The sequence below is a fragment of the Dioscorea cayenensis genome, chromosome 19 (assembly GCF_009730915.1).
Source record: "Dioscorea cayenensis subsp. rotundata cultivar TDr96_F1 chromosome 19, TDr96_F1_v2_PseudoChromosome.rev07_lg8_w22 25.fasta, whole genome shotgun sequence".
Taxonomy (NCBI): Eukaryota; Viridiplantae; Streptophyta; class Magnoliopsida; order Dioscoreales; family Dioscoreaceae; genus Dioscorea; species Dioscorea cayenensis.
Genome location: NC_052489.1, coordinates 20,154,534 through 20,177,965, shown reverse-complemented (window position 1 = coordinate 20,177,965; position 23,432 = coordinate 20,154,534). Strand labels below are relative to the sequence as shown.

Genomic DNA, 23,432 nt, shown 5'->3' with positions numbered 1-23,432 from the left:
ATACATTTAATTTCAAATCAAACCAAAGTGACGGCTTCATCATTAGATAAGATAAGACTCAAATCTTCTTTTTTTATTTTTAGTTAGTAAAGAGTTAAGGGGGTAAATTATAAAATAGATATGAGTAATTAAAACATCAACTAATTAAATTATTATTAAATACATTTAATCTCAAATTACAAGGGGCAATTGCCCCATTTCTCCACTACGTCGCTCTGCCACTGCTCTTATCTAAAGCCATAATTTGGATCATTTGGCTAGGCTAGAATGCGCTAATTTCCAATTCTAAAATGCTTCAGCCAATTTTGAAGATTATTAAAATTATTCATATTTTTCATCTTTAGGTGTTTGCAATTCTAGAGGAGAAAAGATAATAATTGAAGGACTTGATCGGAGCTGTAAAGAGAAGTCTTGAGTTCCTGTGTCTCGTATGAATGTTGCAAGTGATCCTTAGGGTTATCTGATAGAACTTTGTATTTCACAATGGGAATAATCTTGTGAAAAGCCAGGATCTTCTTGATTTTTAATTATCTAGGAACAAATAATAAATTGCAGAAGCATACCTGCACTTGAATCCATTGATATTAATAATTGGGCCTTGTGATTCTTCTAACTGATCACACGCAAAGAGGGGAGATTTGAACCCTAATTTAGAGGAAACCCTAATTCTGAATCTCAGATCATTAGTGTGCTCAGTCAGGGACCACATCCTATTTATAAGAAATCTTTATGGGGCTAATTACAAGTCTGCCCATCATAGACTTAACGATTTTCCCCCCAAAAATTCTACACATCATATTATTATTATGTAAATCCACACATCTAGTTTAGATAATTGGACCCTATCTAAACTATAATTAGATAACTACAATTGGGCGCATTCAAAATTAAATATGATAAGATATACATAATTATAAATGTTATTTGTGTACGTCTACATAACTTGTGCACATATATCTTCATGGTGTGTGGTCCAAAACCCAACAATTTCCCACTTGGACCATATAATCATGCACCTTCGGGAATTCAAAAATTGTGTATAAATTGCCATTAACAACCAAAATGTGATCACAACTGAAAAGTCACCTAAATCAATCTTGTCCATTAGTCTCATCTATATATGGAACAAAAGGGCAGTCGTTACCAGTACAATGCAACTAAACCCATAATGATCGCATATATTGACTTAACTAACGACATAAACCTAATGACATAAATCATGTGTGGATGTGTAGCATGAAAATTACAAGTCAATGTGATCTACGCTTGTCTATTTCCAACTATTCCAACTTTAATAACTTTATGAGATCATACTTCAGAGTAAAATAATGCATAAACTAAAAATTTCATAAAATCTATTAAAAATATCATGATATTATACAAATATTAAGGTAACTAAATATAAACTCCCACTAATCAAAGCATCTCTACAAATGCCGACCATATAAGCAACATGCTTGTTAAAAACTATAGGGGCTAATGCAAGTGGGTCCGCAACAATGGAGTTTATCCCTATAAGTTTAATATTCATTGAACTACTCGGAACTCTTTCTCTTCCAAGAGCCAAATTAGCATTCTCAATCTTACGTTGTTTCATTCGATCTTCCTCTTGTGCTAAATGTGAGATAAGTTCATTTACTGTCCATTTTTCCTTTTGACAGTTATAATTCACTTCAAACTGACTGAATTGAGGAGGAACAGAAATTAACACCAGATGCATTAAAACATCTTCTGGTAGCTTAATTTTCAAACCTTTTGATTTCCCAGCTAAATGACACATATCAAGGACATATTGTCATATATTTCGGTCACCTATATACCACATAGAGACTAGTTTTATTAGAGTAGCATTAGTCTCCACCTTATCACTTTTTACTAAGCATTCTTCCAGGGTGTCGAGAAGCTGCTTAATATCATTTTCATCAAACGTAGTTCCCTGGAAAGCCTCCGGGATTGTATTCTTCATTATCATTAGATTTATACAGGTAAACTACTCCCGCCTCTCAAAGACTCTCTTATCATGAATAGAGTTTTGATCTGTCAGAGGTGCAGGACATGGTTCCCTTAACGCATGGTCTAGATCCATACATCTCAAAATGAGTGTTACCTTATTTTTCCAAGCCTTGAGATTTGTACCGTTAAGCATGGGAAGTCCATTGAGTGTAGCAAACATAATATTAACACTCATGATGTTAACTATATAGAGAGCAATAATCAATAATTAGCTCACAATTAATTAACTACAGATCTAATAATCAAAACATACAAATAACAACAACCCATCTTCAAGTTAATCGAGTGACATCAAATCTAGTCTTTAGATGTAGATGCAATTCACTAGTAATTAACTTGTTATAGTAATCAAGTTTTATAGTAAGATCCAGTAAAATACAAAGCCTTCTTTTGGGCCGACTAAGTGCTCACAACAGGCATCTTATAACTATAAAAAACATATTACCACATATGCAAATAAATTTTTGCCAAACAACAGTCTTCCTTTGGGTTGACTAATTATCTGCATGAGAATAAACATGCACTAACACCATGGTTATTTATAAATAAAAGGTTTCCACAACATAGGAGACTTTGGTGATGATGTTGCTTCTACCAATTGCAGTAAATAGCTAAGAAAGCTTATAAAAGCAATTCTAAGTTGTTGTTTTTCCTAATGATTATTAAAACAACCTTATAATCATGGACAAAAATTAAATTCATGATAATCTAAAATAAATTCTCAACATTTAAACTAAAATTCAAATGTTATCCTAATTCAAAATCAAAGTAAAATTTAAATTAATATAAATAATTAATTATGCTCCTAAACTTTGATTTTGATAATCATAAAAATTAACTTAATAAAAATAAATCTAAACATATATTGAAATCCGTGAATAGAGATGGCAATTTGTACCCTACCCGACGGGTATACCCGTACCCGTACCCGGTCAAAGAGGGTATTACCCTCTTTGACAGGGTACGGGTACGGGTACGGGTAAGGTTATTACCTGTTAGTTTTTGAGCGGGTACGGGTCGGGTAAGGGTATGCCCCTACCCTACCCGTACCCTTACCCTTACCCTTACCCGTTGAAGAGGGTACGGGTAAAACCCGTACTCGTACCCTTACCCTCTCATATATATATATATATATATAATTTTTTATTAAACTAAACATTTACTCACAATTTACTCAATATATATTTTCATGGTGATTAATTTGAAAATAATACTTCAAATTTTCTCTTAATATATTATTTAAATTTTATTTAATTTCTATATTTATATTTGATAATATTATCAAAATTGAATTTTAGATAAATATTAAAAATCATAATTAAATTAAAAAAATAAATAAATATAAAAATAATGTTATAATAATTTATTCTATAAATTATAAGAACATCCTGAAAAATAAGATACTAATAAAAAATCAATTGGATATAACTTATGAGAATTATTTATAATGTTTTTTATATTCAAAATGTTACTAGATATTTATAAAATTTGAAGCTATATAAAATATAAATAGTAGATATATGAAAAAAAATTTAAACAAAAACCAAGATGGTTAAACATGAACAAAACAAAATGTAGAGTTACCATTGAGTCCTAAATAGACGTCATTTTTATGTGATTATATAATTTAATATAAACAAATATATATCAACTTGTAATTTTGAATTTATAGACATGTGTTTAAAGATTGTAATATAATGTATAATTAATTTATTTTTATTTTTATTTAAATTTAATTTGATAATTTGAACAATGGGTAAGCGAGTACCCTGCGGGTATACCCGTACCCTGCGAGTAAGGGTAAGGATATGATTTTTTTTACCCTGAAGGGTACGGGTAAGGGTAAGGGTATGGGGTAGGGGTTACGGGTACGGGTAAGGGTTTTGACATACCCTACCTATACCCTACCTGTTGCCATCCCTATCCGTGAGTGAGCATGCATGATGTGTAAGAGAATTTATGAATCTAAATACCAGAGCATGGTTTCTTATAGATTTCAACTTAACAGAAATAGTATATATATATATATATATGGGAAAACATCATCTAGGGACGTCCCTAGATTTCAATTCTAGGGATGTTTTTAAATCTAAGCCGTTGGATCATCATCCGATGGTTGATTGATTATATAAACACTGTACACCTTTTTACTGTTTATGATCACTGTACAACACTGTAGAACGCAGTTTCTACTGTTCATAATGATAAGAGCCGTCAGATTTTCATCCGATGGCTACTATGGACATCCCTAGATTTGAAATCTAGGGACGTCCCTAGATGATGGGTTCTATATATATATATATATAATTTATCTAATGGATTCTCAAAATCTTGAAGATTTCTTAGGAGATTGCACTTGAATCTAACATATATACAGATATCAAATCAACTTGTAATTAACACACTAATTACATATATATATTAACAAAGTCAAACGTTTTGCACTTGAGATCGCCATATATAGGTATAATACCCTAATTGGTCTCTCTACTTTTCTCTCTCTTTCCTTTTAGTTCCTCTACTCAAAAATGCTCCCGACTAGTCCCTCTATTTTTGAAAATGTGCCCACTTAGTTTGAACTAATCCCTCTACTTTTAAAAATGGCCCAACTAGAGGGATTAAGTGTGCGCATTTGTAAAAGTAGATGGACTAGTTAGGAGCATTTCTAACTAAGTGGGCACATTTTTAAAAGTAAAAGGACTAGTCGGGAGCATTTCTGAGTAGAGGGATCAAAAGGAAAGAGAGAGAAAAGTACAATGACTATTTTGGTGATTATACCCCATATATATTACTCAATTTAATTTTATATTAGCATGAAAACCAGCCCAACACATACAAACCAAATTATATATATATATATATATCAATAAATTCAAGCACTAAGTTTTAATCCAAAAGATCTAATCAAACATAGATCCCAAATAACTCCAAAATAAGATCGCTTTGATACCACTTGATAGAACTTTGGATTTCACAATGGGAATAATCCCTATGAAAAGCCATGATCTTTTTGATTCAAAATTATCTAAGAACAAATAAACGGAAGCATACCTGCACTTGAATCCATTGACGTTAATGATTGGGTATTGTGGTTATTCTAACTGATTATACGCAGAGTGGGGAGATGGGAATCTTAATTTAGAGGAAACCTTAATTCTGAATCTCAAATCATTAGCATGCTCAATCAGGGATCACACCCTATTAATAAGAAATCTTTATGGGGTAATTATAAGTTTGTCCATCATAGGCATGACAATTTTTCCCCCAAGAATTCTGCACATCATATTATTATTATGTAAATTCACAAATCTAGTTTAGGTATTTAGCACTCTATCCAAACTTTAATTAGATCACCACATTTGGGCACATTCAAAATTGAATATGATAAGATATACACAATTATAAATGTTATTTGTGTACGTCTTCACAACTTGTGCACATATATCTTTAGATCCTTGCATGATGTGTGGTAAAACACCCAACATTATCAACTCACTTGGGCTCTAGCTATCTTTGATGGTCATGTTTGGGCCATTTTACGTGATGTTAATTCCTCTTGTGATTTCATGGTGCCTCTGTCATCATTATTGGAGCCATTTGGTCCTAGTTGTATCTCCACCGTTAGTGGACTCTGTTTTAGTGCTTTTTTTTTTTTGTTAATCTCTATATCTCCACTATTAATGACCTTTGTTTTCACTCCCTTTTTTTAATACTTCTATTTCTTTTCATCATTAATCAAGGTGGTTTATCTACTTATTAAATAAATATATCATAAAATGTGGATTCAAAAGCCAAAAAGTTTATAAAACCCATAAATCATGGGCTTTACATGCATTTTGATACAAAATGTATGTGCATTTAGTGCATAAAATTAAACGAGGGGTCATTATTTTAAAAAACTCAAGGGAGAACTAGTAGCTTCAACATTTTTTATAGATGATAAACGGCAAACTATAAAGGGATATGTTAAATTTAAAGCAGGGTTTGGTTGGGGATGATATTAGATTATCCTTGAAATGCAGATCATGTAATTTTACGTTATCTTGTTTGGTTATTTAATAGAATGTAATAACTTGGTGAACATTTGATTACCATTTGAAGAGAGGGTGATCCAGCATTTTTCCGATGGGAATGTGATTTTTGCCCTATTAAATTCTTAGATACCAACTGTTAAAAAACTTTAAAAATAAGAACTTTAAAAATATTTTATTGGATATTAAAAAAGCATTTGACATTAATTTTTTTTTCAAATTTTAAATAATTACATTGGAGGTAAAAATTATATTTATTTAAAATAATTAAGTTTAATATTATTATTATTATTAAATTAATTATTTAAAATTTATATATTAATAAAATTTAAATAGTTTGGTATTAAAAATTATTTTTTAATAATAATAAATATTTATTATTAAATGACTTTCATATGTGCATTAATAAATGTTATAAGCTTTAATCTTTTTGATAAAAGTATTTTAGTAAAATGATAATTGGTAATGTAAGATTCCTAGTTAACCATATATTACATTCCAACCACATTTGAATTTAATAGAAATGGGGCATATTCCCATTAATCTAATTTAGAGATCACATCTCCAGCATACTTATTCGAGTGACACTGTAAATTTTTGTAAACCAAATGATCTTAAGAGATATAAGATTTTATGCAACAAGGAATCTCTCACGGGTTAATAGGTAAAATATATATATATATATATAAATACTCACCTAATATAGATGTATGTAAGAAAATTTTTTTTATTAAAACAAATTATATATCCCCTTTTTTAAATAAAAAAAATCTATTATGAGCAACCACTAGATAAACCTAGTGAAAGTCATCTTAAGTGGTGCGTAAGTGGTGCAAAATCAAATCCTTTGTGTACAGGGTGAGTGGTGCAAGATCAAATCCTTTGTGTACAGTAATGTATAAAAATACTATAAATATATTGTACAAATATTGTATAAGTAGGTATTGTTCAGCCACTATTCACCTGGTCCTTTGTGGGAGGAGTCGTATTATCCACCTCTCCAGAGTTGTAAGGCATGGGGGATTTATCATTGTGAAGTTGTGATATTTAATATATTATCTTGAGCGTATGTAGTAGGTCCTAATTGCCCTATGTGTTATCTCATCCCACATGATAAATCCCTCGGATGTCATTAAGTTATAGTAACTAGTGCACCACCGTAGTTGCCTGCTCCTTTGACATTCCTTTGTGGGACAGTACTTGTCGCGGCTAAAAAAAAAATCTATTATGTATCTAACATATAAAAAAAAATATTTGGCATATATTATAACCAAGTTAAAATTATAAAAAAACCACTCCACATAATGTCAAGGCCAAATTTAAGAAAAAAATTAGAGAAATCAGGCATGATGAGTAAAAACTCCATGAACAAAATCAAGAAGTGAAAGATATAATCAATTCCCTAATATATCTCCTACAGAGCACGGATGTATAGAAAACCAAAATTGAAACATTTGAGGGTATAACTAAAATTTCCTAAAAAAATTAAAAAAACCTCATCACAAATTTTCAAAGATAGCCGGGTGTGGCCAAGTGTGAACGGATGAAAAGAACAAAAGATGAGGGGCATGATAGACCTTTCAAGGAAGGAAAAAATAATAAATAAAAGGGAAAATTATTTATAAGTCCATAAAAGTTTACAACTTGTCAGAACAGTCCTCAGACATTTTCTTTATGCTTTTTTCATCTTTAATTTTTGATTATTTAATTCTTAATTAATTAATTAATTAATTTAACAAATTACTAAAATTATTTTTGGTCAGCCTTAGTTATTGAGCGCCAACAAGTGCTTTTGCTTCGGCATACTTATTATGCTTTGATAATAAACAGCTAAGATAGCTTCTTTCTGTGCACTTGCAGTGAATACTTTAGGTCGTGATCAGTACAATAAAAAATTTAAAATTTATTATATGAAATTAAAAAAAATACTAGTTTTTTTTTTTAAAAAAAATAAAACAGTAAAAATGGGAAGCAAGCATTCTATATAATATGGAGTAATTTAGAAACATATTGAGGGTGCTAAACGAAAAAACCGTCGAAGAAAACCGGGAATAGGGGAAAGGAATAAAAAACCTAATGGTAAAACAGGAAATAAAAGGCAAAGAAGGGGTTAATTAGGAAGAGTGCTATCAGGCCGCAGACATAAATTAAGTGGTGGAAGCGGAGGCGATGATGGGGTCACAAGCTTCGGAGGGGATGATCATCACACGACGCTAGGATAGCAGCAGCCAAGCAGAATTCGTGCCCGGAGAGGAGGAGACGACTAGGGATTCATTGCCGGAGAGAGGTGGAGGAGGAGGAGGGGAATCTCTGATCGATCCTTGGGGGTTTGGTGGAGAAGAGGGGGAGGTGGTGGAAGTGTGGGAGGTGTGAGAGGGATTTGAGACGTGAATGAGTTGTCGATCGATCGGATTCAGGTATTCAAATCCCTAGCTCTTCAATTTGTGTCTGTGTTTTCTTGCTTGTTTTGGGTCGCTCGATCGTGGAGATGTGGGGGTGGGGGGTGGAGAGGTTGGATTAGGTTTTTGGTCTTTCATTGGTTTGATTTCTGGGGATTTTGTGGAATGGCTTGTGGTTTTGGAAGCCGGAGAAGGTGGGGGATGGTGAGGAGTTGCTCTTGGTTTGTGGGGTTTGGAGCTTCGGACTTGGATCATGGCTTCATTGTTTTGGTTCGTGTAGCAGAGGCTTTAGGATTTGGACTTTGTGGTCTGCTTAGGTTTGGGTGATGCTGCCCTTGGGTTGGGGGATTTGGTCTGTGATCTTGGTCGTTACGGATGAGGGAGGGATTGCGGCTTGGATCTAGTCTGGTTCTCAGCTTTCTGATCCTGCGATGGTGGTGCTGATGTTTGCAGGGGTGATCGCTGCTCAGAAGGAAGCAGATGGAGGGGTAGGGTTTCACAGGGGTGAATAAACAGCTTTTTGGACAGGCTCCGAGCTCCAAGTTGCGGTTTTGGGATATGGATGCGTGATGAGGAGAAATTGCTGCTTTGATCTGCCTGTCCTTGAGTTTTAGCTCTCTGTTAGGGGTCGGATCTAATTTCTACTTCTTTCTCTTCTCTAAGGTTGCCTCTGGTTATTCAGGTTGTTCTAGATGGTTGTCCTGCTCTCATTGCCCGGGAAAAGAAGGCAAATTTCTTCTTCTGACTACGTGTACCAGCGCTTTAGGAAAATACTAGGATTTGTTGGTTTGGTATCTGCCATCCTGGATTATGTCATACTGCTCCTGCAAGAAGATTGGAGAAACTTTGTGATTGTCATGTTCCCTCACCTGTTTCTCTGCATCTTGAATTAGGATCTCCCCTGCCTGTGTTTTTGATACGTGTTGTTTTGGATACTTGTGAATGGGGTATGTCTTTTTTGAGATTAAAAGAGGAGTGCATATCTTGGTGGATCATTTCCGTAAAGGATTACGTCCTACGCCCGTGATCTTGCTTTTGGGGAGCATATGTGACAATCTGTTTGTTTTAGATTGGATGATGTGATTTTGTTTCCATAAGGTTTTTCTTCTAGTTGTTGCAATGCTTCTAAGTCGGGGAATGGTAGTTGGCTTTTGACTTGCTGCATCTGATTATTCTTTTGGCTTTCACAAGATATTGGGATGACTGGCCTTAAACAAAATCTTATCTCCTACTTTCATTTGCATAATCTGTTGTTTACATGCGAGAAAATCTTCAATTAGGTCCTGTTAGTTGGTTCTGTCTGATCTCTAAGGACATTGTTGGTTGGAATGTATACCTGAATTGGAATTTGAAATGCTAGCTCTACTGATTTATCCAGTGACTCGAGCACATATTAAGGTTTTGGTCATTGAAGTCTCATTAATGCAGTGCGTAGTTGGCCTTGGTGCCAGAGCTTTTGACTTCTCAGATGGCAATTATTTAATTGATGTAGATTAGATGCTTCAAACAGTTCATTGTGAATTGTGGCTTGCCGCTAATAAATGGCTTTTCGTTTCACAGGGGACGTTTTCCAGTTGATTGGATATAGGGGAATGATTATCAGAACCAGACATTTGCAGAGGAACATAACGACAGTGATCTGATTCAATGGTTGGTTTCTTTCTTCATCATCATTGCCAGTTGGAAACAGGAAGCACATAAGAACAAGCTGTTAAACTTGCTGTTCTTAAGATGGTGCTGGTTTTTCTGCTTGATCATGTGTATTTTAGACTGTTGAGAGCCCTTGTTTTTATTCTGTTTAAGTTTCCATTTCCAGTCTGTGTTTTACTTTTGGTCATGCTGAACTTGGTCTATAGACTAATTGTCAAGTTGGTGTCCTTGCAGATTCGTTTCTGTTCATGTAGCAGGGGATCTGCCACTCCTGTCCAACTTCCCAATTATCGAGCTAGTTCAAAGGTGTGCAAAGGTTGTGGTGGCAAATTATTGGTTGAGAGGCAAGGAGCCATTTCAGAGAGTATGCTGAGCACTGTTGGAATGCAACTCTCAAGAGTAATTGATCCTAATTTAAACTGGAAGGTTTGCCCTAAAGGTAGACAGAGGGCTCTGAGACGAGCTAGAACTTGTTTCAATGTGATCAATCATTGCAAAATCTCTGCCAAAAGTTCAAAAGGAGTTGATGAACTCACCAATAACGACAGGCCGAAGATAGGACACCTACCAGTATCTGAGTCTGAGAAGGTCCTTGATCTCTGTTTGCTTTTAACACATGATGCTCTCGTGGAATATTTTGGCAATCCTATTTATTTCTAATGTTTTGTCCTCATTTGCAGCTTGGTGTGAGTATTCTGGGACGGCGCTTTAGTGAAACACCAGAGACCGTTCCTTTTAAGAAAAGGAAAGTTCCATTAGTTCGTTCTCCATCACCCCCAGCTGAATCACGCCATTACTTATCTGATCCTGATCGCATTTTAGAGATTAGATCGTCATATTGTAAGGCTGAACCAAATGCAACACAGCAAAGTTTGGAAACTGTTTCTGGGTTCGGGATGGAGTCGGATCTGCAAGACATTGCCACATATGAAGTCATCAAGTCAGATATTGATTTGAAGAATGTAGATTTTTCTGGCATATCACTCTTGGCAGCAGCTGCTTGTGACAGCAACTTGGGAGATGGCGGAAGAGATGTGGAAGATTCGATTGCCATGACACATGCTTCTGGAGATGAAGGGTTTGTAGTACTTCCTGTGATTGCTGATCAACATCCTGAATCTGCATTAAGAGGGACTTGCCAGCACCCAACTGACATGTTAGATGGTATAAGTGAGTCAGCCATAGGCCATCGTGCGACCTCAGCATTGCCAAACAAGGGCTTGGATAAAACTGAAGATAATGCACTCCAGCCTTCTGAAGATGTATCAGAGAAAACTACGAGAGGGGAGTTTTCATTTCGTGATGATAGGCTTCACTGGGATCTTAATGTTGTGATGGATGCATGGGGTGATTGTGATAAAAGTAAGAATTCTGAACCATCTGCTGTCAGTGTGGTTGGTGAGGATTGCACTCAAGATATGAAAGTGGCTGGTGAAGCTGGCCAGGAGAAGTTTAGGCTTCAAGACCCAGGAGTTTATGATACTGGATGCCATGAGGATGTTCCAATTCAATCAGGTAGTTCTGTGGAGTTATCCAACATCCAAGGCAAGGCTGTCTCTCGGAGTGATAACTTGGCTGCAGATCATGACAGAGGCAAAGATTGCTACTTGCTTCATGGGAGTGATGATTTACCCAATGAGAAGAATCAGTCAGAAGGCAATTCAACTGCTTCATTGGGAACTACAAACAATGAATGCCCTTTGCATCATCAAGATAAGAACTACTCCATTTCAGCAGCAGACCCAGGTGTGTTAACTGGAGAAAGTGCAGGTGCTAGTTTTCTGAAATTTGGTTCAGCTATCGAAATGGAATCTTTTGTAAGTTCACATCCTGATAATAATGTGAACATCAATGGTGCCATTCATGCATGCGATCCACTACCAACAAAGGAGGAAAGTCTGAACGAAGTAGCCCTTGAGAAAACAATCTCTGCAGCTTCATTAGTGGATATTGATCACCACTCTGCTGACACCAACCCCACTACTAATGTGGTCAAAGCCACAAATATAAGGAGCCCTTCTGCCGAGAACAATGTACCTTCATGCACCAATGGTCCAGGGGATGCTAAGACTGATGAGTGTCCTGGGGTTGGTCATGGTGTTGATGAGTCTTCACATATATTGGTTGATGGAAATATGGGCAAAACTACGCCGGCTGTATCTGAAATTGCACTTACTGAAGATTTAGATCAAACTGTTTGTGCTGATGCATTCAAAGGTACAAGTCCTCACCCTTCTGATTCACATTCTATCGTATCTCATTCAGTAGTCAATCTTGATGAAGTGTCATCTGGAAGTGCTGATATGGATATCGAAGACAGTTCATGTCCTGTGCTGGATTATGACAAGTTGGATTTGTCTAAAACAGATGATCCTGTTCAAACTGGCTCTGAATATTTAAGATGTACTTCCACAAGCATGCCTGTTGGAATGGCTTTGGCAGTTCAAGCAGAAGGCCCTTCAAGTTCTCTGGCGGCAAATACTAGTTTTGCTGATGATGTAAACTGTACTCATAATGTAGCTTTGGAAAATCATGTTGATGTTGACTACGATCCAGATGCATCACAAACTGATGATGACCATCCTGTTGGAATAGAAAAAGTTGATTTTCTGGGGGATGATGCCTCGCCATATGAGGATGGTGAATTCCGGGAATCTGTTCTTAATAGCTGGGGTGCAGATGGGGAAACTGAAAGTGCGGATTATGCATCCAACCACAGAGAGCATAATGCCTTTGAAGCTGCTTCTGTTCATCCTCGATTTAACATTTCTGGATGCGAGAATGGACGGATGTTGGGGGTCAATGATGATAGTCAGATTGAAAAAAAAGTGGATAAGAAGTTTACTCAATCCGCCGTGAGTTGTTTTTCATTGACAGACTCTTTGGAGGCTGAAGTTGGTAAGAAATGCCATCAAAAGGTTTTGAAAGGAGCTTCTGCGAACTGTTTGAGCACAGAGGATGGCAGTGGAAAGGTTGTTGGTAAGACAGATACTTCAGCTTCTGGTTCAGTTTGTCATAAGAATAGCAGGGAATGTGAACTTCTTGCAGAAGGAGATGGAGCATATTTGAAAATGAGGTCCACAGGGTGGGATAGGTTGCCTGATGGTTGTGGATATAGAGATGGAATTCTGGACTCCGTTGGTAATTGTCTTTATCAAAATCATACTATAGATTCTGGTGGTGCTTCCAAGGCTGGTGAATCTTTGAGACAGTTGGCGGGAGCATCCTTGAGGAAGAATTTGCCCTCACAGATTGATAAGCCTAAGTCCTCTGATGTATCATACAATAAGAATAATTCCTACTTGAGAGCAAGCAGGTATTATTTCTGGGTTCTACTTTCTTAATTTATAATTCTCTCTTCATATATTTATTTGCTAAACTTCATCTCTTCATTTATGATTTTCAGAGTCAGTGACCACTGCAGTCCAGCATTAAAAGGTGAAAGGGATGCTGATGATCATAGATCAGTTGGAAGAAGTGAATCACCTCTAAATAGATACAGCCGAGGTAGAGGGCATCGTTGGGTGGATGGCCATAATCACAGGAGTCAGTATGGTCCAGCTGGTTTCACCCACTCTAGTTCAAAGAATGCAGCTGCAGCTGCTGTTGCTAAGGTAGAAAGTAATGGCTTTGTGGTCGCACCTGATGGAACACTTGTCAAAGCTGGAGGACTGGGGCCTTCTCATAGAGTTCTCAGACATTCTGCAAATGCTTCTTCGCAAAATACATATAGATCCTTGGGAAGGCGGTCACCAGTGGAAACAGATAGATCATATTGCATGCCGTTAAGTTATGGAAACTCAAGAGAGAGTCCTGACCGGCACATTAGTTCTGGGCGAGGCAGGGCCCATCCATATGGTCCTCAAATGCAGAGACCTGATTACAGGAAGAGTTTTGATCAGCTAGATGATGACATAAATTCATCATTATCAGTGCACCGCCCATTATCTAGGAGAGAACACAGCTTTTCTCCTCAGGAAAGACCTCCACATATGTTGCGGTCCCGCACAGGATCTCCTTCAAGATCTAGAACTCGTTCTCCACATAATTGGACATCTTCCAGAAGGAGTGAAAACAGACGGCATGGTGGTCCCAGTTCAAATCTTCTTAACAGATCTCAGAATTTCAAGTCTCAAGACAGGCTGGTGAGAGTGAAGTCACCCCAACAGGGATCAGGTTTTAGGGATCACATTTCCCCAATTTCCAGAGATCATACTTCAATACCTCATTCATCTAGATGGATGAATGAAAGAAAGGATTTACTGGACTTTAGGGAACATGGATACAAACAATCTTCAGAGAGGAGCCCACCAAGAAGATTATTCTCACGAAGCCATAGAGGAGATCAAAGTGGTTCTCCACGAAGACTGAAACAGGAAGAGTACCATCAACCAGTGCTGTCAGGCAGGTTTGCTGAATTTGTTGGTCCTAATAGGAGTTCTAGGCGCGATGGGGACCGTGATGATAGGAGAGGAAATGTTAACAGATACGAAATGATTCATTCTGTGAGACAGTATGATAATGGTGTTAGTACAAGGCAATTCCACTATGATTTCGAAGGTGGTTTCAGGGTACACCCTAGATCAAAAGTTTCTTCAAAATTTGAACAAAGAGGGAATTCAAGAGATTTTGACAGGGAAGTGGAGTGCCAACTTGGAGATTCAGCTCGGATCACCACAGAGAAGAAGGGCCATTTTAGATATGCTAGAGATGGAAATCATACTGACAATGATAAGTTGCATGACATCCAACAATGCCCTGAAGAGATGGACCAACGGATGGGAAGAAATTCGTGACATGATTTATGTGGGTGCTTATCTGAACCAGTCTTTCGTCTATTAGAGAATGATATCTCTATCTACAGAGTAAATACCTTCTTACTTCTAGCTCTTGTAAAAATTCTCAACATCAGTTCGATTTAGAGTTTTTGTTTTGAGTTGATTCTGATTTTCTTAGCCCCGTCTGACCTAATTTATTTAGGCCCATTTTGATTGTGATTTTTTTTTGCTGTATGAGGGCTATTTTAACATGATCCTTCAGAAAAATACCAATTACTTGTGACTTGCATACATTTTTTCCCCATTCTTGAGGTCATGCATTAATTTTGTTTGAAGAGTGTTCATTTGTGTTCTACCTTCTTTGGTGATAAACTTTTGTAACAATGGCTTACAACTTGTATCAGTCATCACATAGTAAATGATCATATGTTGGCTCGTATCTATCTTCCATTGTCTTCTTGATAGTCATGTTTGAATCAGGAAACGACAGGAAAAGAAAAAATTAGACAGGAACCTAAAATGATGGAAACAATATTTTTATTTATATTGATACACTTGTTGATAGTTTCCACGTTTTGCTTTCTTCTCGTGTGTTTTCTGGCAATCAGTCATATTGCAGTGGGACTTAATTACAAAATTGACTCATGATCATTGTTTTGTGCACTGTTAAAATCTAGTTGGTATTTTGTTTGCAAATGTTTCAAAGCGTGTCAGATTGTTTGCTCACAAAAAAAAGGGGGAAAGGTCCCCTTGAACAACTGGTAATTACTGGCCAGGGTGAACCCTTATTTTATCAAGTTCTGTATTCTGTGTTGGTATATTTGTGATGTTATTGTTTATGTCAAGATTGGACGGAATTATGTGGCTTGGTATGACTATTATCCTAGTCAGTAGTAATACTTTCCAGTCAGTTTTGAAGCAACAACATCTGCTATTAAAACTTTCTACAACTCCAGGCATACAGAAGGTGAGTAAGTATGAATTCTCGTAATGCAAACACCTCAAACTCTTCATTATGTTATCCTGCAGTGCTGATGTTTCACTTTCTATCCTTCATTTCATCAAAATATCTGCAGCTCGTTATTCTTCATTGTTGAACCGGAGGGTCATGTCTTCAATTTTAGTTGGCTGCCTGCATGTGGTTTGCAACTATTTGGCTGATGTTTCAGTTTTGTATCCTTCATTTCATCAAAATATCTGCAGCCTCATTAGCCTCATTATTCTTCATTGTTAAACCATAGGGTCATGCCTTCAATTTTAGTTGGCTGCCTGCATGTGGTTTGCAACTATTTGGCCTGGTTGTAACATTGCCTTCAAATGCTTCAAAGGTGAAGATCTGCAGATGTCTGAGTTTGTTTACCAATAGTTTGGTGCTCAAACACTTGATTGAATTCGTTTTGTTAGTGATCTTATGTTTATAAGTTCCGCAGCATACATTGGGACGAGTACTTGTTCTTGACAAGCAGGTTCATGCGAATTTTTGTTTAATATCATTACAGGGAAACAACTGCTTGCAACCTTTGATGATACATCTCACCTTTGATGATGCAGCGAGATGAAACCTCGACTTCAATTGCGCCGCCTGTGAAATTTTTGCACATTCATTTATGAATTGTTGTTTACTTGTTTAATATTGGTTACTGAACACCAGCTTTTCTTGTTTTGAAGTTGTAATATGGGCATTTCTGAGGAAATTTGCTGCTTCTGAGATTTAATTCAATATGAATATAGATCCTGACGGCAGAATGGTTAAACTGTTATGGTTTTGTAATTGGAGTTGGAGTAGTTTGAGTTGGAGTTGTTACAGTGTTTGAACTTGGAACTGGAGCTTGCTTGTGGAATATGGTTAAAAGGATGGTAGAATGAAAGCTAAAATGGTAGGTTTATGAAACATTAAAGAAATGGTTCCATCTGTCTTTTATTTTAATATATGGCTAGTTTACCACTTTATTGCCACTTATAAGCACTGTTCCATATCTTATCAGCTAATTTCTCTGAATGTTTGAGATGTTTTATTTTTCGACATGATATAAACCTCAGGGAAGATCCATGCTTTATTTCTGAGGCCTTTTAGATTTACGTTATCATTGATTTTGGTCATTAAAATTTGAAAAACTTATGATTTTGTTTTAATCCTTGTTCTGGAGTCACAGGATCATGGATTAAAAGTCACGTATTTCACTTAATTCCGAAGGATATTGTCTAGCTCCAAATATGATTCAATGTTTGTTGTTGTTGTTGTTTTTAATAAAATAAAAAAACCCAACAAGAATTGTATAAATATAAAATTAATACCTCAACCATCCTCAATTTACATAAATTGAGATTGAAATATTTTTTTTAACAATATTTATTTATTTATTTATTTTTTAAACTATTCGTTAATGTCAGTCAACTATCAATGCAAAACACCCTTTCACCAACTTCATATTTAACTCATTAATTAACAAAATCCAAAATAAAACAAATTAAATATATAAATAAATAATTAATAAATAATGAGGTCAAAAAGTCCTGTGTTTTTATTCTGACAAAAATAAAATGGTTTGAGGAATGCACACGTGGCGCTGGCTATAAAATATTTCTTTTACTAATTTCATCTCCCTTTATTTACATTCTGACAATTTATTTAATTAATAAAATATTTTTTTTTGAAGAAAAATCATTGAGTAACTCCATAGTTGATGATGAGGCTCATATAAATATATTCTAGTGATAAAATGTTATTTTTATTTAAAAAATAAAATTAAATGAAAAATTAAATAAAGAAATGGAAATACTGTATTAATTAATAAGTACTGAAAAGAAATAAATAAATAAATTTAAGTTTCATGTTCTTTCCTTTCATTCATTCATTCATTCAGAGACTGAGAAAGAAAGAGAGATGAATGCAAGGAAAAGAAACCCTAGCTCGCCGGAGAAAGAGAATAGGAATCAGAGACGGCGGCCAAAGAAGGCATCGTCGAGGTGGGAAGGGATGAGAGAAGAGCGACAAAGAGGACAACTACACTGATCGAGCTCGATCCATCGATCCAGGCAGCAGCGATGGAACACATGTCTGCAATTACGGAGCCGCCGTACTTCCGCCGAGCCTTCAAAATCGTGCAAGCACACCGCGCAGCTCTCTGCGCCGGCGTATCCCGGATGGTGCCGGAGATCATCAAAGTGGAGGATCGGGAGAGATTCCTGGATAAGAAGAGCGGAGAGGGAGGGGAAGAAGAAGGGTGGGGATTGGGATTGGGATTGGGATTGGGATTGGTCAATGGAGTTAAGGAAAAGGAGGTTGGAGAGGCCGATGGAGTGGAAGAAGGCGATGAGGAAACGACGGACGAAGGCGAGAAGGAAGGCCAAGGGAATGAAGAGGCTCGGGAGGAACATCGGTGAGTAGCTCGTGGGGAATCCCATCTCTCTCTCTCTCTCTCTTTCTTCTTAGCTTTCTCTTTCTCTTTCTCTCTCGTTTGATAGTTATAAACTTATAATTGAAGCGTTTTTTCAGAAATACCCTTTAGAAAATATTATTTATTTACTAATTGTGTTTTTATATTAATATTTTTGCAATAGATTTATTGAATAAGGATTAACTTGACCACGTAGCGGAGAGGGTAAAACTTTTAATTTTTATGTGAGAGATTGAGAATTCAATTTAAATAATAAAAAATATATATGTAAATCATTTCATTCCATATAACATGTGAATTATTTTATTAAATTTGGTTATTTTATTTTATTTTTTAAATAATGTTTTTAATAGGCATAAAAATTGTTATTGATTTTGGTGGGTTTCTATGTTATATTAAATTTATTTTTATTTTTATCTCGAAATAAATAGATTGATCGCATTCAAAACCATGTAAAACAACTCATTTAAGAATTGGATAGAGCCACCTCAAAAGAGAGGAATGCCTTCTGATTTTATATAATAGATTTTTTTTTTCCTAATTTGTTCATTATTCCTAAGAAAAATAGATCGGTTAGAGTTTATATATATATATATATCCTTTAAAATAATTTAACTATAAATAAAGATCACTTATGGTTGGAAATTGGAAAGGCTTTTTGGCATAAATACTTTTGAGCATAGATTAATTGTAGAGAAACTGCTAAATGGTTTTAAACTACAACAATATGAGCATGTTTCTAATCTACGATATTTGTAAATATGTTAATAATTTAAGATATTTGACTTAACTTGCATGTAAAATTATGGGTTTGATTTTTTTTTTTCCCTCAATATACAATTGAGACGATTTTTTTCATAATATACGATTGAGACACATAGTGTGATGAATTGTCTATGCTATATACAAATAAAAACTATAACAATTTAATAAGGGTTTAATTGCTATATAAGTCTTTGTAATTGTGTACTTTCTGTCCTTTTAGTCTTTACAATATTTTTAGATACAATTAAGTCCTCATATTTAGTCGAGTTGAGTCATTTTAATCTGCGGTGTAGATGGATAAACGTAAATTGTAAGAACTTTATTGTACTTAAAAATATTGTTATGGACTAGAACGACAAAACTCGACCAAATATGAGGATTTAATTATACTTAAAAGTATTAGAATGACTAAAAAAACAGAAAGTACACAATTATAGGATTTTTTACGGTAATTAAACCTTTAATAAGGGTTGCATATCTTTTAATTAATGATACTAGCCATTAGGCCTGGAGACAAAAAGCCAACATCCCCATGTGGCCTTTCTCAACCAACTAGAATGTATCCTTAACCATATTATATATCACACTAATGTTTCTGTTCACTTCGAAGTCTATATTATATAATTCCTCTTGAAGTCCATTGGAAATAAAATGTATTTAAAAGAAATTAATTTCATTAATGATTTTTAACTAGGTTTTTAATATTATTTACAAAAATCACAAAAAACAATTAAAAGACAAAATTTGCACTCCAATTTATTTTATGAAATTTATTATTGTATGAAATTTATGTAATAGATATATAAATATATTCAGTTATATGAAATTCAAGACTTAGCATATTCAATTATCTAATACGATCAACATGATTAGTTAAGTTGTTTAATAAAAATCAAGGACTCCCTTGATACTTAGTGAAGTGCTTACAAAGGACACATGAATCTTGTGAGAATGATATATATATAGTACATATAAATAATATAGCTATAGCCTATAGCTAGTGTACCAACTAGCAGCCAGACCCACCCACCCCCACCACATTTGGTTGGGCCATTGGTCACCCCACCACATTTGGGTTGGGGCATTGGTCAGTGTCAAGAGAGAGAGATACAATGAACCTAGCCTCGCTGGACCTATTTTTTAGGTTTTGATTTTAGTACCCTATGTTTTTCTAGGCGAAAAGTAGATATCTAGAAATCATAGATTTTAATTTTTTGATTTTGAAAAGAATATTTTGGGGGGTCTAGCTAGCAAACAAAATTTGATATGATTAGCAAATTAAAGGTTTGCAAATTGGTTCCCAGGAGTCTCAGATTTGAGAAGAAATTATTGATAAATTAGTTGAATTGTTATTATAAATTAGGGGTTTTCCTAGGCATCATACTATCTTAAATAGGTCTATCGCGATCTCCTTCATAGTTATATAAATATATATATATATATATATATATATATATTTGATAAAATGGATACATTGAGATATTAAAAACAAAAAATACCATGAATGTATAAAAACAAAATAAAAATAAAAAATCATCCGCTAGTTGTGGACTAATAGAAATACAAGAGCGAGAGGAAAAAAAAAACTAACACAAAAACATAAAAAATTGAAATAAAAGATCATAATACCTAAGTAACCCCTCTTGATAGATATAGCATGATCAGTCCTCTAGGTTACATTAGGTTGCTATGTTGGATCTCAATGCCGGTAGTCATCACACCTAGGTTTTCTATGACATTATCATCATGGGACCTTCGGAACTCAAGGCTTCACTTAACGGCTAATTTATTAAAATAATGTTGTTTTTTTTTATTAATTCTTAAAATATGCATTTTTGTAATTATTTACGGAATTACGTATTTTATATTATTATTATTATTATTATTTTTAATTAGTGGCCCCACTATCATTTTTTAATATTTAAATTTAATTTTTTTAAAAAACAGAGGGACCCATTATATTTTTAATATTAAGTTTTTATTTTTTTTAAAACTGCGGGTCCCGGTAGTTTTTAAATTAAAAACATTTTACATCCAAACCCTTATAATTTTCATTAATTTTTATTATAACTTATTTTTTCTCACTTATTACGTTACTTTTCACTATCAGAACCGGTCGTTATCAATTTAAATCAAATACTTTTAATATTTTTCATCGTAGTGTTGCGACGATATCAGGCGATAGCACTCCACCTATCTCACGAGTCATCGACGAAATCGATCTCGCCATCCATTTTGCAGCTGGCGCCTATATAAACCCTCCAAGTTCTTTTTCTAAAATACATTAATTTTTAAAGAAGAGCTTCTCTCTATATTGATAATTTTTTTCTTATGTAAAATACTTGCTGTTTTTAGAAAAGTAACTCGGAGGGTTTATATAGCCTCCACCCAACAAAATCTACTGCCAAGATCAATTTCATCCAACGACTCTCACGACTGCAGAGTGCTTTACGCCACCAATAATTCATCCCAACAACCCCCTTTACTAATGAAAAAATATTAAAATTATTTATTTAAATTATTAACATACCTACATAATTAGATGAAAGTAAAAATAACATAATATAAGTGAGAAAAAATAAGTTATAATAAAAATTAATGAAAATTATAAGGGGTTGGATGTAAAATGTTTTTAATTTAAAAACTACCGGGGCCCGCAGTTTTAAAAAAAAATAAAAACTTAATATTAAAAATATAATTGGTCCCTCTGTTTTTTAAAAAAATTAAATTTAAATATTAAAAAAATGACAGTGGGACCCGCTAATTTAAAAAAATAATAAAAAAATACAAAATGCGCAATTCCATAAATAGTTACAGAAATGCGTATTTTGGGAATTAATAAAAAAAACAACATTATTTTAATAAATTAGCCTCACTTAACAATATTGATAAATCCTCTAGCTTTTGTTTCTTGGGTGTGGGAGCTGTAGTAACTCACAAAATGAATATATGAATAATCTTGACAATGGTTGTAACATGAGGGAGCGTTTTTGTGTTAAAAATGCGAATATTTATTTCTAGCTAGATGCTTCAGAGCCTAGCTCTTGCAAAAACATCTTAGATTTCCGCAGTTGGATTACTAAGCTGGAGTCTTTAAAGGCCCCATAGGTCCAAAAGAGACGAGAGGAGATGAGCCTAACAAATGTGCCTAAAGTGATTCCAGACTTGGGCAACCAAAGAACATTTGATAAATAAATGATCAATTGACTCATTTGCTTAGTGTCAAAACACACAAAGTTAGTTAGGAGAAAAATGCCGTGTTTAGAGGCCAAGTTCCCTAGCATGAAAATCTTGTTATCCTAGCTAGCCAAATAAAGGTATTGACTTTCTGTTAACAGGAACCCTTCTAAATATCTTGGGAGATAGAGCATCTGCGATCACCATTATTAAGAATGTTGTAAAGGATTTAAATATAAAGCAACCAGCAGAGGTGAGACACCATGATTTGAAGTGCCTCCTTGTGGACAAGGAAATACTAGTCATTATAATATCCAAGGATGAGTCCAAAAGTGGGGCGGTGGAGATTAGATCCTTGATTGTGCCCCACTGGCTATGAGAGTTGCTAAATTCCTCTAGTGAAAGGTAGTAAGGCGGACACCTTTTGACCCCACACTTTAGTTAGAATAAGGTAGAGGAACTGTGATTGATAACAAGGTGATTGAGGCCATGTGTCACACCCACCCCTTCTATTGAGGTAAATGTAGCACTCATCAGTTAAAGCCCATTTTATTTTAAGTGGAAGACTGACACCCCTGTGAAATAAAATTACTTACAGAACATGATTGGCAATTTTTACACAAACTACAGGTTCAAATACACATAAAAAAAATCTAAATACTCAAATATGCGGGTACAACTGCTACAAGATCACTACTTTAACAAATAGAAAGGAAAGGGACCCACTACAACCCTGGACTTAACCCTGACTAGCTCTATATTCACACAGGCGATCTAGTAAGGTCCTACTCCTACAACTGTAACTCATTTCAGTTGGTTGTTAGTGACTCAATAATTTCAAATAATTAAATGTAGAGTATATAAAGATCAATTGCTCAAATAAAGTTTTCAACTTCCACAAATACCAAAATTTGGCATAATATTAACTTTAAACCATCGAAACATAAAACTCCTCGTCAAATAAAATTTTTCAAAAAAATATGATCTTTGTGAGAGGCTGCTCTTCTAAGAGCGACAGCTAGGCTTCGGCCCCTCATCAAAATCTAAAATAACAGGTAATGTAAAATAGTTCTCAAATCAATGGCCTAAAAACACTCTTCAACTTAGCCGTCGTTGCGACTAGGTTGAGAGACCTCAAGGTCTTCATAACCATGATGTTGACCCACTGTGAATCAGTGTGGTGACCCCGGAATTCTCACATAAATGAACCCAGTCAGGCTT

General features: G+C 34.9%; 2 protein-coding genes across 5 annotated transcripts; one reads left to right on the top strand and one right to left on the bottom strand.

Annotated features, from left to right (window-relative positions):
• Positions 1-8,185: 8,185 nt before the first annotated feature.
• LOC120250634 lies at positions 8,186-15,310 on the top strand. Of its 4 annotated transcripts, none has more exons than XM_039259461.1 (6): positions 8,186-8,461; positions 10,004-10,093; positions 10,328-10,681; positions 10,774-12,310; positions 12,461-13,409; positions 13,500-15,310. In XM_039259461.1, exons 2-6 carry the CDS (start codon positions 10,091-10,093, stop codon positions 14,887-14,889), a joined length of 4,233 nt encoding a protein of 1,410 aa, XP_039115395.1. In that variant the 5' UTR covers positions 8,186-8,461; positions 10,004-10,090; the 3' UTR covers positions 14,890-15,310. The 4 variants fall into 4 exon arrangements, with proteins under 4 accessions (XP_039115395.1, XP_039115393.1, XP_039115392.1 ...); XM_039259459.1 differs by adding an exon at positions 8,897-9,070 and having other exon boundaries at positions 10,774-13,409; XM_039259458.1 differs by having other exon boundaries at positions 10,774-13,409.
• Positions 15,311-17,688: 2,378 nt separating this feature from the next.
• Positions 17,689-18,352, bottom strand: LOC120250167 (E3 ubiquitin-protein ligase RHA1B-like). Its single transcript, XM_039258953.1, has one exon. The coding sequence runs from the start codon at positions 18,274-18,276 to the stop codon at positions 17,806-17,808; it is 471 nt and encodes a 156-aa protein (XP_039114887.1). The 5' UTR covers positions 18,277-18,352; the 3' UTR covers positions 17,689-17,805.
• Positions 18,353-23,432: the final 5,080 nt, after the last annotated feature.